Source organism: Rousettus aegyptiacus, unplaced genomic scaffold (assembly GCF_014176215.1).
Source record: "Rousettus aegyptiacus isolate mRouAeg1 unplaced genomic scaffold, mRouAeg1.p scaffold_m13_p_2, whole genome shotgun sequence".
NCBI classification, from domain to species: domain Eukaryota; kingdom Metazoa; phylum Chordata; class Mammalia; order Chiroptera; family Pteropodidae; genus Rousettus; species Rousettus aegyptiacus.
The window spans coordinates 114466729-114482307 of NW_023416295.1; the positions used below are offsets into that span (position 1 = coordinate 114466729).

Below are 15579 nucleotides of genomic sequence, written 5' to 3' on the forward strand. Positions count from 1 at the left end.
TTATGTAAGCTGAAATAATACATATGAAATTGTATTTTAAATTTCTTAGCCCCACCTATAAAGTAGCTATTATTTCTAATTGGGGAGGAACGAGAGGAATAATGAGGGCTGAGTATCTGGGCTATTAGACCACTTTATAAATATGATAGCTAAAGCTCAAAAAAAAAAAAAAATAGAAAACTAAGTGACCCAAACATCAAAAGAAAAAAAAAAAGGACAAAAAAAGGTGACATCAAAAAAAAAAAAAGATAGAAAAGACAGAAAGAACACAAGTGAGAAATGTAGGGGACAAAAATTTCAGAGTGATTATGATAATGACAGGCATGACAAAGACCTACAAAAAGGTAAAGGAAAAAAAGCAAACAATTAGAGGAGAAATTGTGATTTAACTTGTCTAAAATTTTTCTTTGGCCTGGATTTTAAATACACCACTGAAAAGCCTAAAACACTGTTATTTAACATTTCACAACTCAGAACCTTTATGACATCCAGAATCAATTATACCCAAAAGAGCTCAAAAAATCTGCTTTATAAAAAAGTAAAAAATTAAGATATTTATGATGACTCACTCCTAAACAGTAAGTAGCAGGCTGCTAGTATAAATAGGTCTAAGAGAATAACAAAATTTAAAATTTAAGAGGTATATAGTTGTAGTTGAAGTTGTGAAATCACTGATAAATTGTCCTATTTATAAACGCCTGTGTTAAAGATGGGATGAATTGTTTCCTGATCATTGCTTACCAATTATCCATGACTTCTAAATGAATATGCTCTAACCTGATCCATGAATATTTAAGTTTTTCATCACTCAGTTCTGGTCAGAACACTATAAATCTAAGTGCCTGCTGTGATATGAAGTCTAATACACATGCACATATATATATATACATACACATATATGTATGTGTATATGTGTCTGAATCACAATGATTAGGAATTAATACTTTAACTTAATTATTAAGATGAAAGAAAATAATGGAAATGATACACTAGTTGCAATAGCAAATCCATAAGCACTGTTATTCAAATCATAACCCAGGCCTGAGTGTTCATGAAAACACCATTGGATGACATTGTGCTCCACTTCGACAAATAACTCTTATTGCCCAGGATAATTTGTAGCAACAGTCATTGTCCTTTGTATTCTTCATACAAAGACTGAAAATTGCATAGATTTATTGTATCCATCAAAATACTACATCTTTAGAAATGTTAGAGCCTATACTTATGTGGTTTGCCTTCATTTCTAATGCATCGTCAAGGTTACTGACGTTAACAAAGCTAATTCTCCATCCTGGGAAGAACCAACTATGGCAATTTAGTTAAGTTTTTAGGTTTAACCACTGAGCTTTCACGAGTAATGTAATTTTCACTTGAAAGGTCCTCAACTAAAAATGGATTTTATTTTGGCCAAAGTAAAATTTACCCTTTATGTGTATGTGTGTGTGTGTGTGTCTGTGCATTAACAAACATGCAATTCTGCAGGTTTTCATAGTTTTGATAGGTTCACTGCACAAGAATATGCTGTACTTTTCAAAAATAGAGAAGTATTATTCACATCAAATCCTAGATGTTTCTTGGCTTAACTTAAACATCCTTTGACTCTCCCAATGATAATCTCTCTCTCTCTCTCTCTCTCTATATATATATATATATGTATATATATGTATATATACACACACACACACATACACACACATATATATGTATATACGTGTATGTATGTATGTATATATTGTTTTAAGGAATAAGGATAGATATAATTAAATTTGATAATTAAAAAGTTTTCAAGAATTTAGTCCTGTTATATAAGACAATAGAAAATTATTAAAAGAAAAAACAATCTGATTTCTGGAGAAAAGGGGAATAGCAAGAGTAGATGAAAAAGTTACGAAATAAGCTAAAAGGCATATTTTGCATTGGAGATGATACAATTAAGAAAAACAAATACTATTATTGCAAGAAATTATAAGTCATCAGTTTTTTCTCACTTTCAGATATCATATATATACACCTATATATACATATCACAAAACAACATATGCTTGATGCTTATGGGACATCTTTCATCAATGTTCTCACAATGTTAGGTAAATGTTATTAAATTATCATTAGAAAGATTAATGAATTATTTTCACTTTTATTTTGAGATAGAATAATTTACATGTATAGAATCAGTAGTCCTAAGTCTTAATCAAAGGAGAAAAAATAAACAAAAAGGAAATGTTGATGTTATTGAATGAATCAGTGCTAATAGCAATGTTTACGTTCTTTTGGGAAAATGTGGAGAAATTTCATCTTTGGTAGTAGTTGCAATAAACCTTATACTCAGCCTAAACCTATCAGCATAATCTACTCTCTGTGAGTAAGTAAATATGTTTTGGAAGCTGCAAATATTTTTGTCAGTGCTTCAACTCTGGCTTAGTAAATAATAATGATTACTATTATAAGTTTAATCAGCATTGCTCCCTGCGTTACCCATGTAAATCTGTATTCACTTAGCACTTGTACTGTGATAAATAGTTCGGCAGTTAAAACAGAGCTATTCTATAACTATTCAATAGGCATATCTTTTGATAGATGATCCAAAAGTTCAATCCCTGAAATTGTTATATTAGACAAACAATAATAGCATGATAGGAAAATTACTATTGGCAGAAATAAGAAAAAAGTCAATTATACCGAAAACAAAAAAAGTTAAATTTAATCAAGTCCCCTTCAAAGGCATACTTCTGTAAAAATTAAAATACCTTACAAAATACAATAGACTATTTACCTCTATGCATGGCTAGTAATATAATTTTTTTAAAAAAAGTAAAACATTAAGAAAAAGCCAAAAGTGTTGGGAAAAGGAAAATAAGTGTATCATTATTTCTACATTTTAAGTTAGAATATAAAATCATTAATGTATTTAGATTACGAACTAAATGTGACTATAAGCAAATGAATAGAAATATGCACTTACTGGAGTTGTTATATAGCTCTTGAGGCAATTAAAATCCCTGCTACAACACAAAGTAAATTGAAAATACAACCAGATTAAGACATTTAGTCAAATATTTATCCTATAGTGGACCAAACTGAGCTAGCATGTATTGAATTCTCCAAATGGTGAGGAAAAGTGGAATTTTTCTATATGATTCCAGAGAAGTTTAGGAAAAAGAGAGATAATAATAGAAGTTTATTCTATATTCAAGTGTAGCCACTACCTAAATATGACCTCTACTTATACAAGTATTAAGTCTGATAGTGATTGTTGGTTATGAAAAAGATTTCCAGTTTGACAAAGGAATTCACAATAGGATTAATTCAGAGAGCTTACTACACTTCATGTTATTTTTCTTCTACATAGCTTTTCCAAAACACTTCTGCTTAATACCATTATCTAATTTTAGAGATTCCCCTCAAGCTTTGATGAAGGAGCATCATCAGTTAACTGGGATTTTCACTCTTCTCAGCAAAGAAAAACAAAACTGATTAACTGGAAAAAAAAATTCACAAAACTTCCAGAGAATGTTCTTGGGTCAGTACAGATTCTGCCCAATCAGCTAAACTTTCTGAAAGTACCAAGACTTTAATCTTGAGAAATTATGTGAAGGAAGAAGGCCATTTTTATACACTATTCCTTCTGCTTAACATCTCCTTTCCCTCTTTGTCTGATGAACTTGTATCTTTCCTGTAGACGGCAGGTCAGTTGTCACTGCAGGAATGTCAACCTCGCTGGCAGGTCAAACTGTCCTTTTCATATAAGTCTCCCCTCCGGTTCTCAATACAGTTAAAATCATACAGTACTCATATGACATCTGATTAGACTTGATCTACCCCATTGGACTATAGTTTCGGAAAGGCAGAAACTGTATCCTTTTGCTCTCTAGTCGATCCCCATGAATGTATAAGAGACTCAAGGCATATTTGGTACCTAAATCAAATACTGTTAACAGTATGAATAAATCCTGCTTAACTAAATTAGAAACTGTATGCTTTTGCTCTCTATTCGATCCCCATGAATGTATCAGAGACTCAAGGTATATTTGGTACTTAAATCATTCATACTGTTAACAGTATGAATGAATCCTACTTAATTAAATTAAATAGATTTGTTGCTGTGCAAAAAAACCAAAAACAAAAACAAAAACAAAAAACAAAAAAAGAGCAACAATACTTTATTTAAAGATAAAATCCAAGATGACTGCTAACCACATGTAGACTGTGGAAATTAGCCCTGCAGCACAGCACATGTCACCATAAGGGACGCAGCATGTTACACAATTTTATTTTTTAGCTTTAAAGAATTAACAGGATAAATTGATAGTAAGATGTCAATGATGATGACATCTTTGATGGTAATTATGAGTTATTACAGAAGCCCTTATACCACTTTCTGCTTTAAAGAGTCTCACGAGCAATTTCGAAGTGCAGGCGACGATTCAGAATGAGGTGACTGGCCACAACTACTGAAGTATAAAATTCCTAGAACAGAAAGGTGGCGACAGGAAGGTAATTATACCTCAAGGATTTTTTCCAAGCATCTGATAAAAATAAACAAAAATATGTGCCCTCAAGTTTTGTATTGGGAGAAATTAGCCGAAAATATGTTTTAAATCTGTATTACTAACATTCAAGTAGGTAATTCACTATATTATTTTCCCCTTACCGCGACGGATCTGTTATAAGAACATTTATGATGGAATTCATACACAAGGTAAGTAAAGTTCTTTATTAACAATGCACTGACTGTGCAGGTGTGAAATAAGGAACTAGGGAAAAAATTACAGTGCAGGATGCTGTAATACCTCATGGGCAAGTAAAAATGTGAGCTACTAAAACTACAGATTAATCAGTGTTAAGCTACTTAACATAATCCACTAAGAACATCAATATCTTTACAGCATCCTTCCTGAGTTCTTCGAAATTGATAATTAAATAATTTATAATATTCTGACTTTAAAAAAAAGCGATTTTTATGCCAAATATTGGTAGGAGGTAAAGGATACATGACTTGTAAAGGCAGGATTGACTAACATAGTAAAATAATGCTTAGAGTAAATGTTTAAACACAATTGAGAAGATCGTGAGAACCATTTGGAAACTAAGATATAAGCTACCTGTTTTATGAGGCAAAATAGAATGCAAGTAGTTATACTTTTTAATGGGAAATCAGTTAAAGTAAAATTAAGAATTGTGTAAGTTTCCTGGTACATATACAAAAATAAATTCCAGATGAATTTTAAGAGTGTATAACCTTTTTTACACATCTATAGCCTACAGATATATCTATATCTTTAAATACAGATAAATCCTTTGGATTGATAGTGGAGAGGATTAATAACAAATGATAAAATATACCAAAATCGGTAGAGAAAATAAACAACTTTTGGAATACACTGTAAATGTTAAGCTTCAAGGGCCACAACTCACATCTGGATTATACCCAGCTATTCAGTATTGTGATTTCTCAGTCCTTAACCTTGAACCCTCTCATGTTCTATTCTATCCCCAGACAATCTCATCTACCTCTTATTCTCTTTATTCCTAGTGCAGCGGTCTTCAAAATAAGGTGTTTGTTCCTCTGGGTATAAGGAAAACTTTTCAAGGAGTGCCAAAAGATATGGGTAGTGTTATGGCAATCAGGTTCCACATTCTAAACTTTCATATAGATATTCCTCTTTTCATAAAAATCCTTCTCCTGCTTTCTCTCACTTCCTAGGAGAAGAAATATTTCTTATTCACTCATCTTGTATCTTCCAAGGGTGCATAGCACGGCAGTACTGAATAGAAAATTCTAAATATTGGTGTGGATATCTAAAAAATGAGATTTCAATATTTTAAAATTTATTGGTCCCATATAATTTGAAGATGAACCTAACCGTTAGGTGATAATTAAAAATATTTGGCGATAAATTACTGTGTGTTTTCTGGCTTAAAATTTGGAAAGACTTTAAAGAGTTGTGTTACATTGCTATAAAAAAATACTTTCTACTACCACTAATTTATTTTTAATGAATAAGATTTCTCAGCACTTTAACATAAAAATATGAACAGAATTGATGGTGAAACTTTTCTCCTTCTAGCAGTGAGTAATATTTATCTGTAAATATATAAGCTAGTTAGAAAAAAGGCCAATCTCAGTTTTTACTTTTATATTTAACAATTTTTATTTTCATACTTGAAAATTAGTTGTCAATGTTTGCAATGTATGTGTGCTGATCAATTCTGCACAATTAACAATTGTAATAAAACCCAATTATAAAAAAATTTAACATAGGATTTTATGACATGAAAAAATTACATCCATGTGTGTCTGTATTTGGGGTGTGTGTGTGTGTGTGTGTGTGTGTGTGTGTGTGTTACAGAGAACTATGATATGGTGAACCAAAAAATATTTTTAAGCAAAAATATATTATATTAAAATACAATTTAGGAAAAGGGAAAAATATAAAATTGTGACTATTAAATATGAACATAATCATATTTTTAAATAACTAATGGTTTGTATAAAATAGCTTAGGTGTTTTGATTTCATTGGATACATTGTATACTAGAAGTCAAAGTTTTGCAATTATTTAAACTATTATGGAGAGTTTTAGAATTAATTAGACTTTAAAGTATTCTTTTAGGCAATTCACATGCATAAAAGTTTGAGCCCTATTGAACTATTATAGTGAATTTCATTGATGCCTTCCTTTCTTTTACCCTTTATATCCAAACAATCATTAACTCATCACTCTTCCTTCCTCAACCATGCTCAAATGTGTCCACTTCATTCCTACCACCAACTCTCAAGGCTAGAAGTCTTCCCTGATCTCCTTGATCTCATTCAATTCTCATATGACAATCTCTCAGAAAATCACAGATGTCTTGGTTGCACTTCTCTGAGTTTCATTTTTAGTTTTGTATGATTATTAACACCTTCTGTTTCCCTTGTACATTTCTCTCTGACCTTGCATCTTTAGGATGTGTAAGGGCATGAAGCACATAGTCTCAATGCCAAGCAAGTAATAGGGGTTGGCAGTGAATGAAAGGACTGCTGTCATCCAAGTGTCTAGCACAGTGCCTGACACATCATAGCTGCTCAACATATACTTATTGAATACACGAATGAATGAACATATACCCTTAGCTGTACAATCAAAAAAGAACCAAAAGTAGACAAATTGTGAAGAAATTATATGATTTATGTTCATGCACAGTGAGTGTGAAATTTTAGACTCAGGGGTGATATAAGCACTGGATATTTAGAGGCAATGGCCTCGCTTTAGAAATGAGATAGAGACTCAGAGAAATTAACTGACTTGATTTAGCAAAGCTAATTCCTGACCCCAGCTCACTGGAGGTTTGGACCTTTTCATTACTCTGTACAGACTCCCTGCTGTGTTCACTTGTCTGGAAAGTGCCTATGCTGGTAACTGAGCACTAAAACGTCATGTCTGGCTGTTAAAACTTTAGCTTATTATTTACACTATTTATTTATAGTAGGACAATTTATTATAAGAAGAATATAAAACACGATGCAAAGAACAGAGCAAATAAGACTACGATAACTTGGAAACATGGACAATAAGTTAGGATCTAAGTTTCAGGAGAAGAAAACATGAGGTTTCTGGACCAGACATATACAGACCATGATAGACTCCTTTGTCCTTCCACCTTTATGTTCTCACATAAGAAAAGCAAATATTAATGGAGAGAGAGCAGGCAAAAAGGAGAGGAACTTAATTGGAGCTCTTTACACTGAGACAAAATGACCTATGGCAAATGGAGATGCATGTGCCATAAATAGCAGCTGATTAAAGGGAGAGAAGAGAAAGTAATATTTACCTGGAGGCCAAGACAGGCAGTATTTCTTAAGCAGAGAGAAAAGGGCAAATGTCTCCGTGCTCTTAATTGAGACTCTCTATGGTAATATTTTGTTTTATATTTTATGTCACAGGTTACATCCTTATCCTCAAAACTTACAGAATAGGTCTAATGTTGAAGGCATTCTATACATGTTCTTTACTGTTTTATACCATTTGTAGTTTCCCCATTTAAAATTTACACCACCCGTTACACAGGGGTGGTCAGAACAATTAGAAGACAACTACAAAGATGATTAATGTTTTATCATTACCTATAAGGGCCAGATATTATACAATCATTCTTTCACATAACTCTTATGATGCGTGGTTGGTAATATTATCACTTTTTCAGATGATGGAATCAAGTGATTTTCTTAAGACTATTTAGTGGAAGATCTGCAATTTGATCACTGGTGTCTCTGACTCTGAAGACAATAACTTTTCCCCACACCAGTGGTACCCTAAGTGTGTTCCCCAGATCATCAATACCAGCATCATCTAGGGAATTGCTACAAATACAAGTTCTCAGGTCCCATTCTAATCAGAACTCTGGAGGTGGGGCCTAGCAAACTTTTTAATAAGTCACTCCAGTGATGCCTATGCATGATCAAATTTGAGAATCACAGGCTTATGCCATGTAACACAATCTACATAAAACTATTACTTATACTCACTGCAGCAGAGAGTACTTGAGATTTCTTGAGTGTCTTTCTTAAAAAAGTTTTTTTAATCATTTTTGAATATATTACTAATATGTGGCAGTTTGACATGCCACCATAGAATCATCTGAAGTAGGATTAGAAAGCAGAGAGACTGAGAATGAAAGTCCAGATCCAGCACCTTTTATATAAGCTTGGCAAGTTATATAACGTTTATGAATTTTGGATTTATCTTCTGTAAAATTGAAAATAAAAATGATGAGAGCATGTACAAAAAGCACTTTAGTTCAAAGCTTGAAATGTAATAAATACTCAATAAACTATATGTAGTTTTCATTATGATTATCATTATTAAAGACAATATTAATAACATTATAATTAACTGTTTTAGTGAAGCTCATGTTTTATGTATACTGCAAAGCTCCAGAGAATCTCCTCCACTTATAATTTTTACTATAAAAAGGCCTTATTTTTTCTATTTTCAAAGTGAATTTCTAATTCATTTCAACTTAATAAACATTTTTGATTTCCCACAATGCACGAGGTACGCTGTTATTTCAGGGTATTTTTTAAGTGCAGTGATGATACCAGTTATTAATTTATATGTTAGGAAATGGATATCACTATCTATTGAATAAATTTTTTAATTAAATACTTTAAATCTTTTCTTGGTTTCAGCTTCAAGCTTTCAATGTATACTTTAACATTATTTGAAAAATAATACATTATTACAAAATTAAAAGGCTGTGTTATTGTGGACAAACACTTAATTTCAGATTAATTTTATTTTATTAAAAGAAAACCTCACATTACCATATTGTGATCTCTGTATAGTTAACTGTACAATCTCAACAGTGTTTTAATACAGAGATTGTCAAATAATAATTCATCTGCAGTAATGATACATTCCTTATATTTTACTCAGTGAAGCTTAGGCCAATTATTCCTTGTTTATTTGCACCAACCAGTGAAAGAAACCAGGATCTGTCTCTTTTATTATGCTTTTTATATACACAAAAAGGCTAGCATCTTGTGTATGTCTTTTTTTTTAAGAGTGAAATTTTTAGGTCTCATAACCTCCTCTTGTAGCTCGTGGTTTTCAAGATCTTTTTATCATTTGTATTGTTCTTTACCAAATGCTTAGCAATTTGTCTCTTTTGTGAAATGTGGTGCCTGCTGAACTTAGTCTTCAAATTACAGCCTAACAAGAGCTGAATGTAGCCCAATATGTTTTTATGCATGACATCACCATTACAATTCATCACACTGCAACATTTGAATATTTTTAACAGGGATCAGAATGTCGACTCACTCAATTTATCATCCACTATAATTCTTGAATTTTACTCTGCTGCAACCATCAATGGCTTTTCATTGCATTTTTTTGGTTCTATTACCCTGCTCTGCATCAACTTTCACATCCATTCCATTTTTCTGAACCCAATGTCACTGATTTAACCTATCTCCCTAGTGTATCAAGATTAGGCTCCATAGTAGCACAGCACCCCAATAATTTGCAATCCCTGCTATTTCCATGACTCTTTGGCCTTTGGGTTTCTTGGTATAAATATGTCACATCTCCAAAACTATTTTATAAGTATACTACTATATTACCTTTGGAGATTTTTTTAGATGATTTTTAAGTTTCCAGTTAAGTTAAAATTCAAGCAAACAAATAGAGCTGCCTGGTCTGTTGCTTCAGGCATATTTAAAAAGAAACTTTGCCTTCCCCTTTATTGACTCAATTTAAGAAAGTTAAACTCAAAACCAACTACAGGATTGCATTATTATTTTATTATTAAGCTGTCATCCAAAAAAATACTGATGAAATCTCTGATCTTCACATCTAGGTAGCCCATTGAGCATCATGTATCCTCACTGTAGGAGGTCACTTGTATATGCTAGGCATGTCATATGCTTGGTTGAGCAAATCTTAGTAAACACAGAGTTAGTTTCACTTAGCATGTTTATTTGCCCAGTTACAAAAGAAAGCAAAATAGGCGAATATAAAAATGATGAAGGAAATAACAAAAGAACATGAAAGTATCAGCCCCAAATTTCAGTATTTTACCACTAATGAATGGCAGAATCATCAAAACCAAAATGAGTTGGCACCTTATTAATGAATTTTCATTTATAAGGAATTATGGAAATGATGTATTATTCAAATTCACAAGTCAAAAAATTACTACACTCATTAAACTAAAGATCAATCCATATGCCTTCCTTCTGCCTGGAATCCCCATCAACCCACTTTGCATATTAATACATACCTACCCCTTCCTTCATTCAGGCTTTGTCCATCTAACAGAATCCTCCTACTCATCCTTCATGAGGCAGAATGTGATTCCGCCAAGGCAGTAATCCCTCTTCTTCGTGTTCATAACTGTCCTAAGCTTAACTCTTTCTTCAAAACACAACTATTTGTTTATAGTGCTGTATCTTCTATCAATTTTGAGCTCTGCCTCTTTTTGTTTTCTAGCTACCAACTGGTTTTGAGAATCACTTGATAAAATTTTGCTAAATAAGTGAATTATTTTAAACATAGCATTTTTCTAATAGCTAAATTTTAAAATGTAGGAAGTAACGTTGGGCTTGAAGACTCTCTAGAGAAATTATGGTAATGACATAGTGTAAGTTCAATACTAGTAAATGGTAAGAATACATGATAACATGGGTAAATACTTTAAAGGGTTAAAACAAACTATCATCTCTAAAAAACAGCATGAGTCTGTAGCGAAATAAGACAAAGAAATAAATAAAAAACAAGGGAGAGAAGTAGAGACAACAATCTTTAAATGATATATTTCACCTTTTTTTCCCATATGTGTATAGATTATATATCTTAATAAAAGTTTGTATTTATTGATTTTGAGCAAATGCTTGTTTTCACAGCTTAAATATATGTATGTGATAGAGTTAAAGGAGGTAGTAAAAAATAGGAAAAAAGTTTTTATAACATTTTAAGTTTAGGTTTTCAGAAGAGTTAGCAAAAAAAGATAATCATTAGCAAAAGTTTAAATAATGAGGACTCTAATTCTAGAGAAGACTGAGACAGATTTAATCACTGCTTCAAGTATATAATTGATAAATTGAGAGATAATAGTGATAAAATAATTCCTTCTTGGCTCAGTGTTAAGACCAGAAATGATTAACTTAACTTAAACGGGAAATGAGGAAATGCTGGAGATGAGAGATTGTGACAAATTACTAAGTAATACAGTGAAAGATCTCTCTCACAGATTTTTTAAAGCAGAATGGCTACCTTTTGATCTGGAGTCAATGCGACATTTAAACCTAAATAATTTTCAGTAAGACCACTACCAATTTGTTCCATAAGTAGGTTATACTCTCTGTGGTTCTCTATGTTCATTTAGAACAAATCTCTTTCTCTGTAACCCTTGGGGTAATCCCAGCCACTCATATCCCGGACAAGTCCTTTGTGGCATGTAAAATAGAACCATCTGAACAAAATGCCACCTAGCTCCTCACTCTTCTGATCAGGCTCCCCTTAATACAGTTGCCAAAGATTGGAGAGGAGTGATTATAAATTACCCAAAGTCCAAAAAGCAATGGAATATAATGGTCCTTAGAAATACATAGATAACTAAGAAGGTTATAAAACTGCAGTAAGATTACTAATGTTTGATTTTTTATGTTTAATATTCTTTTCATTAACATTAATAAGTGACATTTAGTACAATAAGTAATTCTATTAAGTAACTTTAACCCCATATATATTAAAATATTGCATTATGAAAGTCCAAGATAAGATACAAGTTTAAGGTCTCTGTCAAAAGTCACTTAAAGAATAAAGATCTTTTTTATAACCTTTTTGTTTTTAGTTTTTAATATTAATATTTACTATGATATTTTATTTATATCATAAGCTTGCGGTTGTTTTATGAACAAATACCACAACCTTTATAAAGAACCTCAGAGTTCGGTCTACATTTATTTTGTTCTCATGGAAGGGGAAAGCCATCAAAATTTAAAATAAATTGACACTTTATATGTGAAGAATAAGGGCTTAGATTTAGAAAGTTATTTTAAAACTCAATAAAACATTCCAAAGATCAGTGTATTGTGGCTTTCATGCTGTTTCCTTGTATGCCGTGACCCTGAAACAAAGTTTTACAGTGTTTTTTTCTTGTCTTGTTTTTCTCCAGTTGATAAATGGAATGCATCCACTGAGACTCTGAAAGCAGTATTATATCATATCAGAAATACAGGATTTGGTTCAATTTACCTGTTCCTGTTGCTTGAAATCCAATCTGAAATAAGTGTTGATGCTTGTTGGTGACAGTGCTTGTTACCAAAGCTGCATGCCAGCATTATAACTTCTCTACGTAGTTCTCTTATGTATCATCAAAAGGGGGAAAGAAATGAAACAGCAATGTTAATATCTGGTGAGAAAGGGTAACTCCTTACATTACATTACAGTAGATAAGCAAATAATTAGCACAAAAATAGTTTTCAGATACAGAAATCCTATTGTATTGAGTAAGAGACAATTAGGCAGAGTAAAAGTTAATTATACTGAAAATTTGCTCTGGAAACAGTACTACAGTGAGGAGCACAGGTTCAGATCTCAACTATACCAATAAAGGTAGATCTTAAATTAAAACGTGGCAGGGAAATGCTTTTGTTCTCAGTACCAGGTGGTGGAAACTACACTGCCCATCAGCAGTCCTCCCAGGCAAGGAAAATGAAAGATGCGAAATGAAAGGATGATTGCCTCATGCTGCTACAGTCTCAATGGTGCTAGGTGTATGTTATTGAACAACTCTGAGGAGAAAGAAGCAAATAAGAAAATAAAACAGTACTCATGTTGGTAGGATGCTTGAACAAGAGATCCATTAAAATTGTTTTTTGGCCATCCAAGCTTGATGTATGTTGTTGCAACTTGCTTTAAAATATATTCCTAAATGGGAGGTAGGAGAAATAAAGAAAATGTCAGTTTTAAACCTCTCCATGCTGACAATTAAAATTATATAATAAAATTAAAATATTTTTTCTAAATGTACCTACTTGAAAATGTCAGTAAAATTATGGGCATGCTAATGATCTATTATAGTTTTATTCAATTTAGAATTTGAATACAAAAAAATAAGAATAAAATACAATCACAGTGGTGCAAATCTACTCTTCTTATTGAACAATAAAGTAATTTGCACTATCACGTATTTTAGATGACAAATTTTGTAGCAAAGCAAGGAAACAGGAATATTGATGACACACATACATATATACAAATGTAGATACAGTTTATAAAAATGAGCACCTAATATTTATGCATATGCCCATAGAGCATATTTAATGTAAAACTATTATGTAAGTCCAGCCAAAAGCCTAGCATTGTTGAACCTGGCATGTACAGAACATTCTTCAGTAAAATAATGTGGTGTTTCAAAGTCAATAATACATCCAGCTAATGATTTAAATATCGGTAGCAAGGTAGAATATGCTCTCCTCACTTTAATATGGCCCTAAATTTTATCAAAGGAATGAAAGCACTGAAATTACAGTAAAAGCAATTCTTAACTTTTACTGAAATTGAGGTGTTTGACATGATATACTAAAGGGCAAATATATACAAAATGTATTTTGCTTTTACAAAAGTTAAAACTACAGTGACTCCATGTTGAGAAAAGAGAAATGTAATAAGCCTTCTCTGGTACATTGGAATTGTACCATAATTTTGTTGCATGTCTGTTTAAGGGCTGAGACAAAACTAACAACAGTAAATAGTCGAGAAGCCAAGATCATCCCAATTAAAAATAAATAAATAAAAGAGGTGCTTTCATGTAGTCTTAGGATAAGATAAAAAGAAACTTTGATGGCCATCAGACAATTTAGATGGGTCTAATAAACAGATTTGTATTAGATCTGGTCATGGTAATTCCAAATGTGTAGGTTATTAGCAGAGCCAATATGTCATAAAAAAAATAGAGTAATTGTATAAGACATAGGACAGACTCTTGAAATAACTAAATGAAAATAAATAGTGTTCAAACCTGATTAAAGGCAGAGAGATACATTCCCATATGCAAAGCCTCGCTGGTGATAAGAAATTTAGAAATTAAAAGCTCATTAGCAGTACTTAATCCTAATCTTATTCCAAATGATTATTACATTAGATTAGGTGCTGTCAGCAGTGTAATTTTGATACAGGAGGCTTCAAGTTTAGGAAATCTGGTCAGGTAACATTTTGGAATGTTTGTCATGTCTTCATGTCTATTTGGATTATCTGTTGTTTGCTTTCTTGTGTCCCTTTGGACCTAATTATGAATGGGCTTTTGCCTCAGTGTTGATCTTATCCTAGTTAATTAAAGAAGTGGATTGAATTCACTATGCCCTTTTGGATAAAAATAATGACTAAAAATCTTTACTGAAACTGTCTATATTCTGTTAAGATCTTTGCGATCCTCTACCCAAGTTAAATCCTTGGTGAACGTAGAGCCCTTAACTCTTGGAAAGTAAGTTGGAACTTTAAGAATTTGCTATGTATATTTGCTCTTCAATTCTGAGGCATTTAAGCTTAATTGACACTTTTAGGCCAGAACAAAAAGTAGCTTGTATTAAATTTCTTCTTCAAGTAATTGTCATCAGTGTTGCACAGAAAATGAGGACAAAAATAACACAAATTAGAAGAAATGACTATAACTCAGAATCAGCTGAATAAAGTAGATAATGAGAAAATAGTTTATCTTCTGAAAATAGGAAAGAAGAAAAAATATATTTTTACATTGAAGACATTGTATTTCTCCATGCGGTCCAGTAATTTATCTAGAGGATAAAGAGCTCGGCTGGCAGCATGCCAAGGAAGAAAATCCTTCTCCTCAGACAGGTATCTGATAATCTCCAGGGGAATATTCTGAGGCAAATAGCCAGCTCTGCACAGTCAAAAAAGTTAATGTTAATTACATACAGGAAATATACATGATGATGCATAAATGAAGATTTTTACTTACGCAAATAAAGGCAGAAAGCAAGATTCATCATGATATAAGAAATCATACTCAGTGCTATAAAAATAAAATTATTCACTTTTTAAATATAGTGTACTTAGCATGCCAATG

At 32.0% G+C, this 15579-nt stretch overlaps 1 protein-coding gene across 6 annotated transcripts in view; it reads right to left on the reverse strand.

The window, feature by feature from the left end:
- TRHDE (thyrotropin releasing hormone degrading enzyme) overlaps positions 1–15579 on the reverse strand; it is a 328473-nt gene that overhangs the window by 16637 nt on the left and 296257 nt on the right. For 5 of the 6 annotated variants that reach the window (XM_036238037.1, XM_036238036.1, XM_036238038.1 and 2 more), the window contains 3 exons: positions 15246–15393; positions 13324–13421; positions 12747–12854 (listed from right to left, as the gene is read on the reverse strand). In XM_036238037.1, the coding sequence (XP_036093930.1) occupies positions 12747–12854; positions 13324–13421; positions 15246–15393 (354 nt within the window). Of the gene's footprint in view, positions 1–4147; positions 4471–12746; positions 12855–13323; positions 13422–15245; positions 15394–15579 lie in introns of those variants that run through there. The other variant, XM_036238039.1, reaches the window with a different exon arrangement.